This window comes from Nycticebus coucang, chromosome 1 (assembly GCF_027406575.1).
Source record: "Nycticebus coucang isolate mNycCou1 chromosome 1, mNycCou1.pri, whole genome shotgun sequence".
NCBI classification, from domain to species: domain Eukaryota; kingdom Metazoa; phylum Chordata; class Mammalia; order Primates; family Lorisidae; genus Nycticebus; species Nycticebus coucang.
In genome coordinates this window covers 166,205,069-166,226,332 of record NC_069780.1, presented here as the reverse complement: position 1 = coordinate 166,226,332, position 21,264 = coordinate 166,205,069, and the positions used below count along the sequence as shown (strand labels likewise).

Below are 21,264 nucleotides of genomic sequence, written 5' to 3'. Positions count from 1 at the left end.
TATTATGTACAGTTTGATTTACATGTAAAGCTGTCATTCTAAAGTATTTTAAAGTTCCAGGAGCTGAAGGAACGTTAGGAGGAATTGTTTTCTCTCTCCCCTCTATTCCCCCAAGTTTTCAGGGAAAAATTTGGGAGAAAAGTCACTGCTCATTTTGGAGGCTTCTCTTGCCAGCAGCTAACAAGTCTGTACAGAGCAGTTGCCAAGGCAATGTCAAGACCAAGTAGACAGAGGGAGAAAATTCGGTTTGCAGACAGGGAGATGATGAAAATAGATTAACGACTTGAACGTGATTTTTTAATTAGAAAAAAAAACCATGTTACCCTTTATGAGTGGTTGTGCTAACAATTCCAACATCTAATGTCATAATAGAACTTCATTACAATAAGGCCTTTTTCCCCGTATCACCTTGTTCATGAATGCACAATTTGTTTCCTAATTATGCCCCAATCTTTTTTTTTTTTTTTTTTTTTTTTTTGGCCGGGGCTGGGTTTGAACCCGCCACCTCCAGCATATGGGACCGGCGCCCTACCCGCTGAGCCACAGGCGCCGCCATTATGCCCCAATCTTTATAACTCTGTACTGAGCCATGTCAAAATGGGTTCCACTGCCTTCAACTTAGACAAAGGAATTTTTCATTTGCTCAAACCAGAAACTTTTTTCTATAAGATCTACTTGAAACCCTGGATTCAGGCAGACCCTTTCAGATAATGACTGCAAAGATAGATGTGCCCCTTGCTCCCTATTTGCTGCTTGAATAAATACAACCAGCAGCCAAATACTTGCTCATTTTTCTAGGACTGTTGCTTCAGTTTCAAAAGACTCAATTTTTTCTTTTTCTTTTCTTACCTTCAGGTACAATCCTTGGATTTACCCTCCGACCATACAAAATGAGCTACCGGGAGATCAAGTACTTCGCCTTCCCTGGAGAACTTCTGATGAGGATGTTACAGATGTTGGTCTTACCCCTTATCATCTCCAGTCTTGTCACAGGTACCATACACAGTTGTGTTCTTATTTTAAAGTGTGCTTCTTGCAAGAGATCGCTTAGAAAAACAAATGCTTTAGGTTTCTGCTGGATGCATGCTCTGTTCTAGAAAAAAAAAAGTCCCTTCAAAATGATGGAAAGGAGGCTTTAGTAATGCATGAATGATTATAACTCTCGTATTTTACCAATCACAAGAGGAAATGGATTTAAACAGCCACGTAATCTGGTCTGCCTCACCACGAACGAGGTGCCCTGCTAAACACCACACGATCAGCCTTCTCTGACCACAGTGATGTAGTTGACAACAGCGTACAACAGGTCTGTTTTCTCACCCTCTTATCCCACCCAGATAACATCTGGTTGGACAGCCTATTAGCTATTGATGCAAGAATGCTTGTTCTCAGAGCCACCAGGACTTGAGCGGGAGCCTTCTTGGAAGCCTCATCAAGAGGTAATGCCCACAACACACTCACCAACTCTGCTGCCACCAACACTGTGTCTTTTCCTGGTGTACCCGCATGATTTCATTTCCTTCTCCAGTTGCCCCCCCATCCCCATTACCTTTTATGCTGGTGGGAGAAAGGGGAGGGGGTGGGAGATTCCCCCATCTGGATATTTTATCAGTTGACACTTGGATTTTTAACAAGTGGAATCTTTTCAGGATAGGATTCTGTTTTCTGTGTCAGTGAGATAACAATTTATTCCTGCATGGGAAAAGATTAAAGAGTCATCTGCATATGTGATTGGGGAATACAGAGGGGACTGAGAAGTTCACAGAAATGTTACTGCACATTCCTTCCTGCCCACTCTTCTCTTTCCCCACAGCACACCTCTGATTTGGAAAAGGAATTTGCATAGACACTGCCCCAGCAGGATGGTTTCTGGGTTTGTAGCAAAGCCCAGAACTCAGGTATTACTGACCCTGGTCTCTTTTCCACTCTCAGCACACCGTCCCCGCAGGCCACTCTGCCTCTGAAAGAGCCGTCTCTGAGCATCTTTCTCCCTCCCAGGGAGTTCTCAGGGATATTTATATTTATATTCTCCTTTCAAGATCTCTGTGTGATGAGAACCTCATAGTACAACTCAACTCATGGGGCAACATTCTAACTAACTAGTTCATGCCTTGGAGGACTGGCTATTCCTTGGACAGCAGCTAATGTCAGATTTTTCCTGAATGCCTTGCAGGTCTCTGCTGGCTTCCACTTGTCCAGGGCCTAAATCAAGTGATTGCATGTACAGGAGTTTTCACTGGAGAATGAATTGCCCATAAAATGGTCATGGGGTTCATTTGGGGTACTCGTTTGTGAAACTAGGCTGGTCTATTTCTGACCAAGGGTAATCATAGCAGCCCCAGTTCTTATCACAAAAGCTATATTAAATGCTGACATGAGTGCACATTCTCACTTTATTACCCATGTGTTGCTATTTTTCGAGGATCAAATTTTTTGCAGAAAGCACTTACGGGACAGAATCCAGTTCTGACATTTCATGTAGTAGAACAGTGAGTCTCTCTGCACCATGCTCACTGGCAAGGCCTTTGGACTGAGTGCTTGCAGTTTTCCTGTATACAAACTGAAGGTCCTGGTTTCCTTCATACTTTTTCTTCAAGGGTGGAACCAATGTTTAGAGGTTTCTGCTTTCTCATAATTGTGCTAAAACCTGCTGTGTTATTCTTTAGAAGAGAAAAGCCCTTACACATACTGTCAGAGAAGTGTAACTTCCCCTTAGTAGCAGAACCAGTTGACAGTTACCTTGAAGTGGAATTTCCTGGTGCTTTTATTACTTAATAATCAACTTTGTTGAATGAATAAGAGCTTTGGTTGAGTAATTTTGCAGGAAAAAAGTACAATGATGCAATCCCTTTCAATGGTTAAAGGAAATTTTTTTGTCAAATATCGAAAAAATTATCAACATTTATAACATTGTTGTTAAATAACCAATATAAAATGAATTTTTAAAATGTAACCTAATTGCAAGTTGGGAATGCTGCCAAGTTGGACCATTAACAGTTTTAACTCTTATCTAGAACTGTATGAAGACAGAGCCTGAGGGACATAATTTAGTTTGCCAAAGTTCTTTCTAAAGTTTTAGTCTGAAAAGAGCAATTTCCATACTATGCAGTGATTTAGATATTTAGGATCAAATGAAATAAATGGTTGATTCAATAAGAATTTCCCTCATAGTTTTGAGTACAATCCTTCTAAACCAAAGGAGGATGTATGAGACAGTGGGAAGGAGGAAAGGGAAATTTTGCAATCTACACAGACCCCTAGGACTTCCCTGCAAGTCATGGCAGATGTTACTGGAGAACATGTTTCCTCCATTTAGAAAGCAAGTCAATCTCAAATGCCTCCATTGGCCAAATGGGTTATGGCACTTCTCTTTCCAGCTACTTTTTGTTTGTTCTACTTTGATAGGGTCATGGATATAGAGAATATTTCTCTTCTACAGGAGAAATAACAAGGTCTCGTATGATGATAAGCAGAGAGTGACCCCAGCGGCAGAGTAACATAGACAAAAAGGAGGCAAAGGGACTACTGGGACCACTAGTTGTTGCCATATGTCAGCAGGTCCAAATCTTTCCACTTTTCTAGAGAATCTAGAAATCCAATTCTTTTGTAAGAACCTCCAGATTGTTTACTACAGTTTACAAAATGAAACACTGCAAGCCAAACACAGCACATATGCAGGCCCATTTCACCCTTGGGCTGCTAATACTGGAGCTTCTGTTTGAATGCCTATGCTGTAAATGATGAGAAGTGTACTGCTGAACTTGTGCACCCATCAGGCAGTCCCTGAGTTTCATATCTGTCAACAATTGACAGTCCTGTGTCAAAGCTTAACTTGTAACATGGGGAATTAGCTACTGAATGCCACGTTGACCACTGAGGGAACTAGCTATTGGGGAACGCCTCTCCTCCCCATTTTTCGGAGTAGAACCACCTTGTGTAGTAGTCTCCTGGTCTCTTCTACGTCAGACAGTAACATCAAGCAAAGAACTTTGAGTTCCTGCTCCCATGGAAAGGTATTTCTTAGTGGGAAAATGCATTATAGACTTAAATCCAGATGTCTCAGAGTTTGTGCAGACAGAAACTAAAATGCATGTAACTATTAGTTTGCGTTACAAAGGATTGAAATGGGGTGGCAGTTTACAGAAAGGAGAGGAGGTCAGCCTGGGGGCAAAGAGAGTTTATTAGGGGAAAGAACAGAAGTGGGGTCTGAACCAAAGTCATCCAACCCCCCTCTAGTTTTTAGGTGTCTTTATCAAATTTATGGATATAGCAAGAATGTCAGCGTAGCCACGGGAGGGACTACCTCTTGCTGAGGGGCTATTAGCCAGGGTGGAAAGTTCTGCACTGTGCACATTCCAGGAGCAATTGCCCTGCAATATACCAGAGATGTGGGGCTTTAACCATTGTTCTGCAGTGACCACCATCTTTGCTATTGTTTTGCAATTTGGCTGCTGGCTTAATTCTTGGCCCCATATCTCTAAATGGCTGCCTCACTAAAATGGCCACGCTTAGGTGGCCATTTTACCTAAGATACCTAAGATTTGGGGATCTCTTTCCCACAACTCCCTGCTTTTTATTTAAGGAACAGGGGTGCTGTGATCTTCTAGAACCACTTCCTACTAGCGGTGGGTGCTGATCTTTCAAAGGGAATGAGGATGGTGATGTTGGCCTGGCCCAGCTTCTTGAAGAAGGAGAATTTGAGTGACTGTTGTTGGGTTAATCTAAGGACCATATTTTGAATAAACTGGGGTGCTGTTCAGATGAGAAGTGGTCCTAGGGAGACACAAAGTAATAAAAAGATTAAAGGGGTAAGGAAGGGCAAGACCCAGGGAAGCCAGCTTGTAAGTCAAACCAGGAGTATCAGCTGCCTTCTCTCTGTTTTCAAAGCTTGGTGGCCTGTTCAGTTAGTTTCTTAGCAGCATCTCAGGACAAGTCCCAACTGGTTGACATAAAAGCAGCATTCTTTATCTAGGAATAAGCACAAGCCCCCTTTTTCTGCTGTGAGTAAATCTAAGCTGTGCCTGTTTCGGAGGGTAATGGCTGTTAAGTAATCTGCTTGATCCTGCTGTTTAAAAGGCTCTGGGATATTTTTTCTAGGCTTTCCTTTGGGTCCTGGGACAAAATGTATGGAAGAAGTGTCAGGAGGATCCCCAGTCCCCAAGTCCCATCCCGATACCCCTAGCTATCCCTAACACAGTAAGGAGTGGGATTAAGATAGGGGTCCTTTTGGGTCTGGCTCACTCTTTAATTGAGACTGGTAGAGCCTGGTCAGTAGGCGTAAGATTTCTATTAGGGGACAGATAAGCAAGGGCACAAGTGCCCATCCAGTTGGTAGGTAAGCAGGAATATGCTTTGTTTCCACAGATGAAAAATAAGCCACTTGCTTTAGACAGGAACTAAGATGGAAAGAGAAGAGGTGAGGGAAGTTGTAAGGTCCTCATTTTTGTCTGAATTCATTACTCCAGAACAAAAAGAACCAGTAAGTGCTCCCCCAGAGGGAGGAGAGACTGGCCCATTGGTTTGAAGGGCACCCAAGAGTATAAATCCAAGGAAAGGGTTTTTGGGGCTTGGATCTGGGGCAAGAGAGGGGGGATGTTATGGAGTTGAGGTGGCCCAGAGAAGAATATAGGTTGGAGGAATAGCCCATTAGCCTAAGGTGACAGAGTGCAATCTACTTGCTGAAAGTCACAGTGTTGGGGGAAGGATCTTGACAGTGAAGTTACAGAGGTCTGAGAGTAGGGTGCCCAGGAAGGGTCCAGAGCCTGTGTGGTCATACAAAAGGGGGCTGGGGTGAGCAGGTCTAAGGGTGATGATATTGGTCCAGAAATGGGAGTTGGGGTGTAAGGAAGTGAGTGGATGTTTTCTGAGAAAGACTGGAATGGCTTGGTGGCTCCACTGGCTAAAGCAGTGGGGTAATCTCCAAGGAGGGTGTCTGCTTGGCTGGAGAAGGCTGTGCCCTTTTCCTTGTGGTATGTTAAGTACACTGTGGGGGTGTTACAAATGTTGGCTGGGGCTGGAATGGCAGCATACTTATCAGGGGAAAGGGAAAGACAAATCCAGCACTGGTGAGATAAGGGTAATAAAGTATGGGTTAGTAGCTTTTGCATGAGGTTGATAGTAATCAGCAGGTATCTAGGGGTAAAGTTTGGAGAGTTTAAAGGGATTATAGAGGGTAATAGGATTAGGGAGAGGACAGTGCTAGCCAAAGAGTGAGTTCTTGCCATGAGAAGTCAGAGAAGTCTCCCTGGAGGTGAAGGTCCCAGAGGAGGGTGAGAAGATCTTTGACAGTTATAGGAGGGTTAGAGAGGATTATAGATAGGATTAAATCATGTAGTTGTCCCAGAGTGGGCACGAGAGGTCTGTGAGATTGACTCATGGCTCACAGCTCAGGGGCTCATCAAGATTAACCTCTTCTTCTTCTGAAATTCTGGACAAGCAAACATGAGTTGGAAAGAGAATGGTAGATTTCCACACTTGACTGGTGGCCTCTTCTGGTGCCTTTTTAAGTCTGGAAAAATGTATCCACGAGTTAATGCCTCATAGTCTAGCTGCCATGGGCACAGTGGGGAGGACTAGGAAGGAGCCATCCCATGTTGGGCATAGGGATGTAGGCTGAAGGGTTTTGAGATACCTAGTTGCCTGGATGGAGGGGGACCTCTTTAAAGGAGGAACTTGGTTTAGGTTAGATAGTATCAGCTATTTGTCTCAAGGAGACTGTAATAGAGGTGAAATTACAGAGGTAGTTTCCCCAAGGGGCTAGGGAGTAGAGGAAAGTTTCCCAGAATGAATGGCCTACCACACATCAGTTCAAAGGGGCTGAAAGTAGGGTTTTCTTGGGCTAACGCTTAACTGCATTAAGGTGATGGGGAGGAGGAGGTCTATCCAGGTTTACTGTGTTTCCATCATGAGGGGAGTGAGGTGTGTCTTAATGAACCTATTCATTTTTCTTTTACTTTTCCTGAGGCTTGGCATTAGTAGGATGAATGCAATATCCATTGTATCCCAAGGTCCCCCACGCCTGCCAGACTCCTTGTATTATTTGGGAACTGAATGAGGGGCCATTATTTGACTAGAGAGTGGTGGGGAGACTGAAGAGAGGGATTATTTCATCAAGAAGGGCTTGAATGGCCGTCTCCGCCTTTTTGTGGGATAAAGGGAAGTCTTCTACGCATCCTGTAAACATGTCTACAAGAGGAGATAATTTTTGGCATTTGACTGGGGGCATGTATGTAAAATCAAGTTGCCAATATTGTCTAGGAGTGTCCCTGTGGAGTTTAAAGTTGATGAGGATGTGTGCAAGGGATTTTGAGGGAGGTTTGGGGACTAGTCCATGAACAGGTCATATAAGAAGTAGTGATTCTGGCTAGGTCCTAAAAGAGAGCTGGGTGATACATGAATAGACTTAAAAAAAAAAAAATAAGGCAGGTTAGAGGTTGGGATGCAATATGAGTTTGGTCATGGAGACATTAAAATGGAAATGACCATTGGTTGAGGAAGTATAATTTTATCTTTTAGGGCATACCCCTATGGAGGGTGGCTCCCGTCCTTTAAGTGGGAGTTCTCTTGGAGGGTGTATTGTGGGGTTAGATTGGGTGGAAGGGCCAAGATGATTTGGGAAAAGGTAAGAGAGGCCTGGGATTTACCTTCAGTGTCAGCTTTGCAGTTGCTTTTGGAAATATCTGAGGTGACTTTCTTTTTTTTTGGCCAGGGCCAGGTTCAAACCCACCACCTCTGGTATATGGGGCCGGCGCCCTACTCCTCTGAGCCACAGGAGCCGCACTCTGAGGTGACTATCTGATGTCCCCTGCAGTATAGGATAGCTATATTGGTGGGGAGAGCAATGGCTTCTAGCAATTTGCAAATAAGGCTTTTATTGAGGACAGGGGATCCCTGGGTGGTAAGGAATCCTCGTTCCTTCCATAGAGGTATGTGAGAATGAAGGATGTGAAGAGTATATCTGGAGTCTGTATATATGTTGATATCCTGTCACCGTGTCAATGTTAAGGTGAGATATGTTCAGCCTGTTGTGATGAGGTTTCCCAGGTGAGGGGTTGGACTCACGAACAGATATAAGGGAGACAACCACATATCCAGCTCTAGAGGGAGGAGCTGCCATCTATGAACCGTGTGGTTGCTGATGGAATGAGAGTGTCTTGACAATTAGGGAAGGGATGGAAGAAATGAGAAAGAATATCTGCACACTTGCGTGTTGGGGAGGTTGGCAGTAGGTCAAGGAGGGGCAGAGGAGTGGCGGATTTTAAAGAGGGACACTGATGTAGAGACATTTGGGTTCCCTAGAAGGGTGGCGTGGAAGGCTTGTTAGTGGGCTAATGAAATGATCGTTATTGCCTAGTGCACTAATAAGCCCCAAAGGCAGTGGTTCTCAACCTTCCGAATGCTATGACCCTTTAATACAGTTCCTCATGTTGTGGTGACCCCCAACCATAAAATTATTTTCGTTGCTACTTCATAACTGTAATTTTGCTACTGTTATGAGTCATAAGGTAAATATCTGATATGCAGGATGGTCTTAGGCAACCCTGTGAAAGGGTCATTCAACCCCCAAAGGGGTCACGACCCACAGGTTGAGAACCACTGCCCAAAGGGAATGTGAAGTGTAGACGTGGAGGGATTAGGTGAAAGTGAATTTGAAGATTTGGACTAAGAGTGTAGCTGCCACTAGGGTTCAGAGAGGCAAGAGGGCCATCCTTGGATTCTTTTGTCCAGTTTGGAAAAGTATGTTATGGGAAGATGGTTGGGTCCTTTACTTTGAGTGTGTGCCACGAATCCCTGATGACCATCAACATAGAAAGGAAGAAGGCTTGAAGGGATGGGGAAGGAGAATGAATAAGGCTTGAATCAGGGCCCACCTGAGCTTCATAAAGGATCAAGACAGGGAGGACTCTGAAGGTGGAGGTTCATTAGGGTCCCCAGCGGCTGCCTAGTATAGTGGCTTAGCTAAGATGCAGAAATTGGGAATCCACAGACAGAAGAAATTAGCCAACCTGACAAAGGGTAGGTGGGAAGGAGTAAAGTGGCAATAAGTCTTTTTCTTTCATGATTAACCCTGGGTGGAAGGGGTAAGGGAAATGCCAAGGTAGGTGACCTGGCTTTTGAATAGCCCAAGTTCCCATGGTAGTTTAAGAGAGAGATGGTATCAGAGACAGAGCTGTGAGGGAAGAGCTGCAAACGAGTAAGTCATCAACATATTGGATGACAGTAGATCACAGGCTTAAATGTTTAGAGATCTGAGGCTAAGGCTTGACTGATCCCTGGGGAGAGGGACTGTGCAGGTCAGTTGTTGAACTAGTTGGGTGTCTAGGCCAGTCCATATAAAAAAGCAAATAGGTCTTGGGAGTTAGAGTAAAGAGGAATAATGAAAAAGGCATCTTTAAAGTCCAGGACTCTAAAGTGTGTGGTAGAAGGAGGAATGATGGAGAGGAGAGTTTAGGGGTTTGGGACAGGGCAGTTATGGGCACGGTGGCTTTGTTGACTGCCCACAGATCTTGGACTAGTCTGAAGGAGCCATCAGGTTTGAGGACCCCTAAGATAGGGGTGTTGCACAGGGAAGAGGGAAGTGAAAGAAGGTGGTTGTCTAGCAAATGGTTAGTGATTGTTTGGAGTGCCTTTATAGCTTGGGGATTGAGGGGGATATTGAGGTCAGTTGGGGAGAAGCAAAGGGTTAGATAGAATGACAGTAATGGGCTGATGATGGGAAGGAGTACAAGTGTCCCAAACCTTAGCACTGAACTGAAGTAAGGCCTTTGGGACAGATGTTTGGGGTCTGTAGGAGGGGTGTCAGAGGAAAGTTATAGAAGTATAGAGTGGAGAGATACTGGATGACCTGGGTAAAGGGTATAAGGTGAAAGTGTCTTGGAGTTATGGCAATAAATCTTGACCAAGTAGGGAGTGAAGCACCTCGGAATGACCAGGAGGGAATGGAAGAGAAGGTCAGATGTTCTGAAGGACAGGTTAGAGGTGGGGTCTTAGGTAGGGTAGGTGGGATCTCAATTACAGAGATCAAGGAAGGGAATAATAGCCCTGAGAAGTCGGGCAGTACTGAGAATGGGCCTCCACGTCCAGGAGAAGGGTAACTCAACTTACCTGCCACCAGAAGACAATCCCGGGGTTCTGTCAATGAGATGGTAATGGTGAGGGCCTGAGAACCCAGGCCCCTTTAGTCGTCAGTTGTCAGCCCCAGTTCAGTTAGAGTGAATCCCAGCTTGGTCACTGCCTTGGAAGGGGTGACTGCTGGTCCTGTGACCCCGGGGCACTCATCCTTCCAGTGACCCTGTGGCCCTTTGCCACACTGGCAGCAGGGACCTGAAGAACAGTGGGGTTTTTAGGTTGCCTTGTGGGGTCTCCTCGCTGTTCTTGAAAGGTGGAGGCCAACGTCTGGTATTTCTCTGGCTTTCTCCTCCTCCCTATTGTTACAAACTTTGAAAGTTAATTTAACTACTAATTTTTTCTGGGGGTTCTGGGGTCCCTTTGAGTTTGGGGGGCTTTTTTCTTATGTCTGAAGTTGATTAAAAATGAAATGTATATTTACATATAGCCTTCCAGCCTCCATCTCAGGGTCAAAGGTGGTACATTTTATTAAGGTCAGCCTACTTAAAAAGGTGGCTGGGTTTTCATCAGCTTGCTGAGTTACCTCTTTGATTTTCTCATAGTTGACTGCCTTAAGGGCAGCCTTTTTTATTCCCTTTAATAAACAGGTTATAAAATGAGTGCTTGCTGAAAGATTGGGGGGAGTTTTCCTGATAGTTCCACCTAGGGTCCGTAGAGGGTACTGCCCTCACTCTGAGGGCTGACTGTTGGGGTATTGGGTATGTGAGATGTCTTCGAAAGCTGTGTCTGCAGCACAAATGCCAGTCTTTTCTTCAGGGGTAGTGGCAGATGAAAGTGCTGTGTAAATATCTTGCCATGAGAGGTCATAGGTCTGGGTCAAATACTGGAATTCCTTTGTGAATTGGGTAGGGTCAACTGACAAGGATCTAAGGTGTTTTGGAATCCTGGACTGATCTCCTAAATTAAAGGCAAGCTGGACCCTAACAATGGCCTCAGCTCCTGCAGCTTTGTGTAGTGGCAGAATGGCCTCCGGGGCCTCTAGAAGGTGTGCAGAGGAGAAAAGGGACCAGATGGGGAAGGTGGGGGAGTGGAGGTTGGGGACTGAGTGGGGGCGAAAAGTTTGGGAGGTGTGGACACATAAGGAGGGGGTGCAGAGTGGTCAGTGGGATCAAATTCAGAGTCAGAGGTAGAGGGTATGGGTGGCAGTCGCCCATTGAGAAGAATTTGAAAGTAGTGCATATTTGACAGAGGGAGGGGAGACTCTAAAGGAAGAAGAAAGCTTGAATGTAGGGATTCAGACCACTTGCTGTTGTGGGTTATGAAATTATCCCAAAGAATGTTCAAATCCAAAGTCCATCTTCAGGCCATTGGCTCCCATTACCTAGTTTACACTGGGGACAGGCAGTATCACAGATGAGCCACTTTGGTTTGATTTTCCTATTTAAGCCTTGGGTATTCAGGTTCTTGAGGAGATAGCCCGGTGGCAAGTCTCAAGGCAGGCCGAAAGGCAATTACCCCTGGCAAGTAGGAGAGAGAGGATGAATAGGAGGGAGGCTCACCAGGGAGGCAGGCATCCCCAAGGTCTCTCAGGCTTTCCTGTTGGATGGGGGAGGGTGCGCTAAGGACCAGTGTCCCAGATCCCTGGGGAAGGAAGTCTCGACCCAGCTAGGCTTTGCAGCACAGAAGACAGACAAACTAATGAAACTTCCCGAAAAGCCCCTTCCTTCACTCACCAAGTTCTAGCGATTTTAGTGTGCTGTGTTGGTGGTAGTTTGAGGGCTGTGGCAAGGGTTTGGGTGATCCCAGGACTGGTCTTCTCTGATTCCTTCTAGGGTTTTCACCACCATTAAAAGATACTGGGTACGGGGCTGGGCGTGGTGGCTCACACCTGTAATCCCAGCACTTGGGAGGCCGAGGTGGGTGAATTGCCTCAGCTCACAGGTTCAAGATCAGCCTGAGCCAGAGCGAGACCCTAGACTCTTAAAAAATAGCTGGGCATTTTGGTGGCTGCCTGTAGTCCCAGCTACTTGGGATGCTAAGGAAGAGAATCACGTGAACTCAAAAGTTTGAAGCTATTGTGAGCTAAGACGCCACAGCACTGTACCAAGGGTGACCAAGTGAGACTCTGTCTCAAAAAAAAAAAAGATGCTGGGTATGGGATAGAAACAGGGTGGTAGTTCCAGAAAAAGCAGGAGACCAGCCCAGAGACAAAGGGAGTTTATTAGGGTAAAGAACAGAAGTGGGGTCTGAACCAAAATCACCCCAGCTCCCTCCCAGTTTCAGGCATCTTTATCAAGCTTATGGATATAGCAAGAATGGGGGTTGGGGTAGCCATGGGACTACCTCCCTCAGAGGGCCTGTTAGACTGGGTGGAAAGTCCACACTCGCACATTCCAGGGTCAATTGCCCTGCAATATCTCGGAGATGTAGGGCTTTAACCATCATCCTGTGGTTGACTTCTGTTCCTCCAGCTTTGGCAATGTTTTGCAGTTTGGCCTTTGGCTTAATTCTTGACCCAGTTTCTCTAAATGCCTCACTAAAATGGCCGCACTTATGCCAAGGGGCTACCTTAGGTTTGAGGATCCCTTTCCCACAATTACTACATTTCTTGGACTATGCATTTTGTTTTGGAAGATTCTAGTGTATACAGAAAAGAAGTCATACTCTGTAACAAAATTTAAGAAGGTTTATTCTGAGCCAAATTTGAGGACTATGACCCGGAGCCACACCCACGAAGTCCTGAGCAAATGGACTCGAGAGGGTGGGGTTACTTACGGTTTGGTTTTGCACATGTTCAGGAGATAGGAATTATAGGTACAAATCATAAATTAATACATAGAAGGCCCAAAAAAGGTGGGACATTTCAAAGCGGAGTGGGGGGTAGGAGGGTACTTACAGGTTATAGGTGGATTTAAAGATTCTTTGATTCTTTAGCTAACAATTGGCTGAAGGAGTTAGGGTTGTCTCAAATACCGGGAGTATTAAGATAAAGGGTCTGTTAATCAGAGACTACAAGACATATGCCCGGACTCAACTGGTTTGTTATGTGTACTGAGGACCTGCAGGTAGGTCTTACAGCCTTAGGCCTGTTAGTGAGTCAGGACAGACATCTCTAAGAAGCAGAGGGGGCATGATGAGGCATGTCGACTTCCTTTCTCAGGGCTAGCAGCTCATGTTAGGGGATCCTCTTGGCTAAGGGAGGAGTCCAGCCAGTCGCCCCTGGGTAGGGTGGGGCTTAAGATTTTGTTTTAGTTCATACTAGGAAACATGCTATACATTTAATTGTACTAAAATCACATTTAAACTCTGAGAAATCTACATTAGATTTTTGTACTTGAAACATCTGTTAGTTGCTTACGGTTCTATAGCCCATGTTCTCCGTTTCCTGAATTTCAAATGCCAATCTTTTCAAACATCCCTAGACTGCAGCATTCTGAAAGCTGCCACAGAGAAGCTGGGAGAAAGCCTAATGGCTGAATTTGTACTCAAGTACCCCTCTTTTTTTTTTTTTTTTTTTTTTTAGTAAGAACAATATGTCTATGCCAACATACCACACGCTCTAATGGGGGAGAGGGGTTGGCACCAATTTCTATTGATTTGGTCAACATAGGCAGCCAAACTAGATATTTCATGCCAGAAATATGAGTTGGTTTGGCTGGCGGAGGCAGATTAAATTCGCTGGATAATCATTAAACCTCGTATCTTGTGCTGTGTAGACGGAACCATCGCCTCTGCCTCACTTCCAGATCTTCTCAGAAAACAAGTGCTCTCTTCTTTGCTCATTCTCAGTGTGCTTTCCCCCTCAATCACTTACCTCAGAAGGGATCTTTGGTATCACCACAGCTTTCTGAAAGGAGGGAACATAACTTTGGCAGTCTCCGTGGGCTCAGGCATATTGTGAGTCAGAGGTCAGAGGAGCGTCAACAGCAACAGAAAAGCAGCAGCATCTGGGGTGTGCGGCCGGGCAAACTGCAGGGAGGATTATGAAATAAAAGAGTGAGTGAAACTTTGCCATCTCATCTAACACATGAGGCAAAAAATGAGCTAGGTGGTTCTAGCCTGTGAATAGCTTGTGGAGGGCTTGTAAAAACTGAAAGCCAGAATCACTTAAGAGAAATTTAATCTCAAACTATTTCTTGCCATGGCTCTAGTGTCTAACTAAGGCCTGTTTGAATATTTTGGGTGCTTATGGACAAGAAAAGAGATTTCCCATGCCTAAACATACACACACATAGATGGAAAAAACAATATATCTAGTTGGGAGAAATTTCTTTAGGCTTTCCTTTCATTCTCTGTAGAACAGAGGTGATGTAATACCAGTGTCATGGTGCCGTTGCGAGAATTCCTGCCTGGCATGTACCCAGTATTACGTGATTGTCACTGGCAGTGAGAGTAGCAGCAAAGGCTGTCTTCTGATGGTTTGCATTGTATATATGAAAATTCCAGAGGAAGAAGAGAGAGCTCACAACTAAGGCTTCAGAATCCATCAGCCTCATTTGTCTGTGATCCTTGCAATGACGGCTTTCCTATTAAGATAAATTAAAGCAACCGTAACGTTAACCCAGTAACAACATGGGAGCCGGACAGAATTCCTTCCTCATTACTGGAGGGGTTTGGTTTCTGCCCTGCAGCATGGAATTCAATTACCTTATCACAGCTGCGTAATTCTAAATATTATTATTGGTTATACGACCGCAGTCTTCCCTGAGAAGCTCAGCCCCAGTATGTGGCACCCCGCACTCCACGGGGCAGCAAATTCCATACACTGCTCACACACTGTGAGCAGAGCCCTTCTGAATAACCAAAAGTGGAGGCAGAGTCTCCGTTCTGACCTCTCAGACACACTTCTTGGCAGCCTAGATACAAAGTAGCCAGGCGGAAGCTTCAGCCCAGTTCATCTGAAGCCAGAAGGCCCGTCCTGCCTCATTTTCTCTATAGGGCTGTTTACAAACATGGGACGGGAAGCTGAGCAATGCCTACCTAGAGAGGGAGGTTGTAGGATACAATGGGAAGAACCCCTCTATGGGGTAAAGCAACCTCTGGGCTTTCTTGCATCATGTAGAAAGGAAATCCAGGGAATCAAATGTATATAGGTATGTAGGGGTGTATGTGTGGATGTGGGTTTGGGTGAGGTATAAACAAAATCATTTAAGTTTAGCTATTTCAGAACATGTCAATGCTTCTATTACAGACAGCCTCATTCAGTAAGCATTTGCTGAGACTCTTGATGTGCAGGTGCTTTTCTAGAAGCTGAGGATACAAAAATAAAGAAGACAAGATTCCTCCCTCCAGGAGTGATCACAGTATCCAGGGGAACAGTGACATGGGTAGTGCCAGCTCAGTGAGACGGGGATGGAATGTGTCCACTTCTCTTCCCTCTTTAGTATTCACATGCCCTGGCCAAGAAACAGCTCTATCAGCAGGACAAGGAACACTTTTTTTTTTTTTGTCCTCATTATTTTCTTCACACCTGAGTATTTATTTCACTATTAAATGCAGTAAGACCCAGAGATGGGGCTCCGTGAGGCCCCCAGCAAAAGTCACCCTGCAGGACGTGAGTGGTCAGGGAGAAGAGGTGCTAAACAGGGTTTCAACCACAGAAACTTTAGCATTCAGAGGGAAGCACTCGGCCTGCAGGAAGGAAGCCAGGAGACTCAAGGCTGGGCATAGGGGAATACCCTTCAGCCTTGCTCCCACAGCAGAGTGCTCACTCCAGCTCCATCCGAACGTTCTGTCCTGAGATGGTTTCACCTGCTGGGCTGTGAAGTTTACCTTCTGTGCTAGGTGGGCAATAGAGGATGACAGTGTTTCTGATGTCTTGGGCACCTAAGCACAAGCTGTATGTCCCAGTGCTCCTTCTGCGCCTATTCCCTAAGCCCTCGCCATCCTGGCAGCGTCCCGTGCACCCCGATAATGTTCCCAGAACTGATCCTTTTGCTCCTGATGTCATGACTTGGTAGGATGGTGATCTGGACTCAATCCTGTAATGACTGAGGTTGGGTCAGCTGTTCTACCAGCTGCAACAAACCATTGGCTTAGAGGAGTTAAGTTTGTGGTCAACTAAATCCCACAGAACTGAATGTTTGTGGAAAAAATTTTTGTGGTGAAAATGAAACAGTTCTTCAGTTGAAAGATCAGAGGCAATGGACTCAAGGCTCTGTGTGGGATGCTGCTTTTCAAAAGGCTCTGGCCTGTGTGAGTTGGAAATTCTTATCTGCTAATTTCAACAGCTTCAAGTGAGCCTGTGGTTTTGATCAGTTCTGGTTTGGATGAAATTTTTGAAAGTTTTTTTTTTTTTTTTAAGTAAATAAGAAAAAAAATTAATGTTTATTTTACCTCTGAGAAAAATAAGATTCCTCCCACCCTTAAATCGTCAATTTGCTAATCTCCTTTAGAGTCTCCTTCTGTTGATAAGATAATGGTTTCCAGGAAAGCAAGTTACCTGATGAATTCTGTCTTGGAGGTCTGTGCTTAAGGACCGAAAGTGGTGGGTAGGGGGTGTGGGCGAAGACCGCTTCTGAAGTGAAACATCTTTTGCACTTCCAACTTCTAGTGTTCATATTTGAGAGGACATACTGTCCCATTCAGGTTAATTGCACTATTGGGGAGGTACCACCAGGCTCTAATTCCTCCCCCCATGAGGGTTCTTTAATTAATTGATCAAAATGGGGCTTGGGAATTGATGTTTTTCCAAATGATTCTACTGTGCACCCAGAAGTGACAACTACCACTTAACAATTTTTCTAGAATTGTTATTTGTTTTCTAGTGCCACTGTCCCCTGATGTTGTCACTTAGTTCAGGCCCTTGTTAGTTTAGATACCACCTCTTCCAGGAAGCCTTCCCTGGCTTTTCCCAGGCCGGTGCTAATCCAAGCTCCCCAGGGCTTAGGTTCATGTGCATCCCATCATAGTTACTGCGCCACAGTGGAATTTGCTGTTTATTTGTCTGTCTTCCTCACAAAGGCTTCTTGAAGTTACTTTGTCTTCACCTGGCACACTCTTTGCATTGCCTAGAGAACAGAGTCTGAATTCTTGGCATAGCGAAAAAGACCCTTGCAGCTTTCACAGTCCCCTTGACTAGCTTTGCAGCCTGCTACTTCCCTGACAAAAGCTCTGCTCCCTTTTTCAACATTCTAATGCGCTCAGCACTTCATCTTCCCCTTCATGTGTTTCCATTTGGAAACAACCTCTTCCCCAGTTGCATCAAATTTCTTCTTCTTCTTCTTCTTTTTTTTTTTTTTAAGTCAGAGTTTTACTTTCTCACCATGGGTACAGTGCTGTGATGTCATAACTCACAGCAACCTCAAACTCTTGGGCTCCAGCGATTCTCTCACCTCAGCCTCCCAAGTAGCTGGGACTACAGGCATCCGACTAAAACACCCAGCTATTGTTTTAGAGACCAGGTCTCGCTGTTGCTTAGGTGGTTTTGAACTCATGAGCTCAAGCAATCCACCCACCTCAGCCTCTCAGAGTGCTAGAATGCCAGGCATGAGCCACTGTGCCCAGCCCCATCAAAATTCTTTAACTCATTCAAGTCCAGCTTAGCTTTTAATATTTCCATAAAGTTGTCTCTGCTTGCTCCAGATACAAGGAAGGATCCTTCCCTGGAGTACCTATTGCTGTAACTCATAGGTTACCAGCACAGTCTACAAATGTCTTGTCCTCCAAACTAATTGCAGGCTTCCACTAGGACCATGTTTTGTATACTTTTGTGGCCCCTGAGCAAAGTTCACCCTCCCTGACAACATAGCATTTTTAATGTTTATTTCTTAATCACAAAAGTAATGCCTAATGTGTTAAAAATGACACATGAATGTTGATGTGATGAGCATACAGTGAAAAGGGAAATGCTCCTTTGCAGAGAGAGCCATCCCTAACAGTGTGAGGCTTGCTAGAGAAGCAATGTGTGGTGGGGAGTCAAATTTCAGGCTGGAAGGACTGAGTTGGAAGCTTGGCTGCTCCCAGCTAGATGGCCTTGAATAAGCTACTTTATCGTGGTCTGTCTCAGTTTCCTCATCTACAAAACAAGGATCATATTAATACCTATCTCATTGGATTGCTGTCAAGATGCAAATTAATACCCATGAAGTATTTAGAACACCGTCCGACACAGTAGCTACTAAAAATGTGGTCTTTCATATTGTTTTAGAAGCTTACACACAAATATGCCACTGTGCTTACAAAGATAGAACTATACATACTGTTCCGTAATATGCTTCATTTGGACAAAATATTTCATGGCTATTCTCCTATATCCAAACATGCCTCATCACTGAATAGTTAGGTGATCTTCAGTATTTTGCTCTTTTAAGTAATTCTTCAGTAAACTTCATTATGTATGGATCTTACATTCTACTTCTGAATGATTGATTACTAAAAGAAGAATTGTTAGAACACTAAGTATGTGGATTTAAAATCTGGACAGATTGCTAAATTACCTTTCAAAATTACACTCCTAAACCAGGTGTGGTGGCTCATGCCTATAATCCTAGCACCCTGAGACTAAAGCAGGAGGATCACTTGAACCCAAGAGTGTGAGGCTGCTGTGAGCTACACTGACACCATGGCACTCTAGCCTGGACAACAGAGTGAGATCCTTGTCTCAAAAAAAAAAAATGCTATTAAAAGAATGTTCTTTACTCCTACATCTTCAGAAATGCCAGATAATATCTATTATAAATTCCATACAATTTTACTTAAGGTCATTTTTATTACTCAAGTAGTACATGAATGCTTACTATTTGTATAACAATATGGAAATGCTTTATACAAAGAGAAACGTGAAGTAACCCACCCCCACACCCCCACACACAGAGACCCAATATACTGACTGTAATTTGAATGTCCCATGTATTAATCTCACGGGTATTTGTACTAAGAGCTGAAGTTTCATTATTTTAAAGCTAACTTCCTGGAAGTATATCACAAAATTTTACCAAATTGTAATATAGTGGTCCATTTTTTTTCCACTTTAGAACAGAATTTGGTAGTCTTGTCTTAGACTCTGTGCTTACTGACGTATCTGAAAGCATGCTTTGGCATGGACCCACGAGATAGTCCTAGAGGCAGATATCGTGTTGCAGTTCTCAAACAAAATTAACAATTCAGAATACTCCTATGAGTACAATAAAAAAAACATTTGTATACTGCATTCTATATACATAGTAGGAGCACACTTACTATGGGAAAATATGGCTCAAATGCAATGTAATAGCAAAACTATAAGCATATTTCCATAAACAGTAAAAGCTACTGAATCTAAGCCCAATTGACAATCTAGAATTTTTTTTTTTTTTTTAGAGACAGAGTCTCACTTTATTGCCCTCAGTTGAGTGCTGTGGCATCACAGCTCACAGCAACCTCCAACTCCTGCACTTAGGTGATTCTCTTGTGTCAGTCTCCTGAGTAGCTGGGACTACAGGTGCCTGCCACAACACCCAGCTATTTTTTTGTTGCAGTTTGGCTAGGGCTGGGTTCGAACCCACCACCCTCCGTATATGGGGCCGGCACTCTACCCATTGAGCCATAGGTGCTGCCCACAATCTAGAATTTTTTAAATCATTTAAATATAATACTTCATACCTTTCAATCCCTTTTCTATTAGTAGGAAAGACAAGTAGAGGACAAGAAAGGCTGAAGAAAAATTTAATCTATTAACTTTAGCAATTATTTTTTTCTCCTAATTGGCCACATGGCATCATTTGATTTTTGCAGAAAACATTTGGGTTTAGTTTATGGAATGCAGATGTCCTATGGAAACATGATTTGAAGTCACTATATAATTTCCCATTAAATAAACATGAACTTTAACTTAACAAGTACCTGAAGTCAAGTGCCTAAAAAGAGTGGTAGACATCACAAAAGTACATTTTCCTTATGTGAAAGATGCATCTGTAGCAATGGATATCACACTTCCAAGTGCTAAAAATATACTTGTTAACAAACTTTGCCACCCATCACCAATCTCCCCTTATTCTTCAGCCCGTAGTTCGAGACCCACAGGAACTGTATTAAAGGGCCGCAGCATTTGGAAGGTTGAGAACCACTGCCTTAGAAGGTAGAAACTTATTTCACAAAAGAAAGAGAGGTTTCATTTTATTTATACGAAGTCTTTAAAATTATTCTTTGGTATCGGTATTGATTGGTGGATCTAGGTTTATCTTATTTCAAGATTGTACTTAATTTTTAGGAAGTTCATTGATATAAAATTTACATACATACAATTTGCCCACTTACCAGCTTTTAGTATGTTTACAGAGTTGTGCATCCGTCATCACAATCAATTTTAGAACATTTTTTATTACCCTAGGGAGAAACCCCGCATTCCTTGGTCATCGTCCCCCAACTACCCAGCCATAGGCAAACACTAATCTATGTTTCTCTCTATTGTTCCCTACTCTGAACATGTCATACAAACGGCATCATACAATATCTGGTCCTCTGTAATTAGCTTCTTTCACTTAGCACTGTGTTTTTAAGGTTCATCCATATGTTTGAAGGTATCAGTACTTTTTTGTGGTTGAATAATATTCCATTATAGGGACATATCACATTTTATTTATCCATTTATTAGTTGGTAAATGTTTGAGTTGTCCCCATTTTTGTTTTGTTTTGTGTTATAAATAATGCTATGATGAACATTCATAGACACATATTTCCCTTTTTCTTGGGTATATTCTTAGAGACAGAATTGCTGGCTTCTGTGGTAACTCTGCCTAGCCTTTTGAAGAATTACCATACCATTTTCCCAAGTGGCTATACTCTCACATTCTACCAGCAGTCTCTTGAGTTCTAATTCCTCTACTTTCTCACCAACACTTGTTATTATCTGTCTTTTTGTTATTATCTGTCATTTTGTCAGACTAAGTATGAGATACTGTGTCACTGTGGCTTAATTTGCATTCCTCTGATGGGCTAATGATTTGAATTATCTTTTTATGTGCTTAAGAGTCACTTGTATATTTTTTTTAGAGAAATGTCTATTTAGATCCTGTGTCCATGTTTTAATTGTGTTATTATTGAATTGTAATAGTTCTTTATGTATTCAAATTTTTTTTTTGCAGTTTTTGGCCAGGGCTGGGCTTGATCCCGCCACCTCCAGCATATGGGGCCGGCACCCTACCCCTTTGAGCCACAGGCGCCACCCTCGAATTGCACTTTTTAAAAGCTCTAGTTACCAGACTATATAGGAATTAC

At 43.7% G+C, this 21,264-nt stretch overlaps 1 protein-coding gene across 1 annotated transcript in view; it reads left to right on the top strand.

Moving 5' to 3' along the window:
• Positions 1 to 21,264, top strand: part of SLC1A3 (solute carrier family 1 member 3) — an 87,215-nt gene that overhangs the window by 24,788 nt on the left and 41,163 nt on the right. Inside the window, exon 3 of the mRNA XM_053592123.1 lies at positions 856 to 993. Within this exon, the coding sequence (XP_053448098.1) occupies positions 856 to 993 (138 nt within the window). The remainder of the gene's footprint in view (positions 1 to 855; positions 994 to 21,264) is intronic.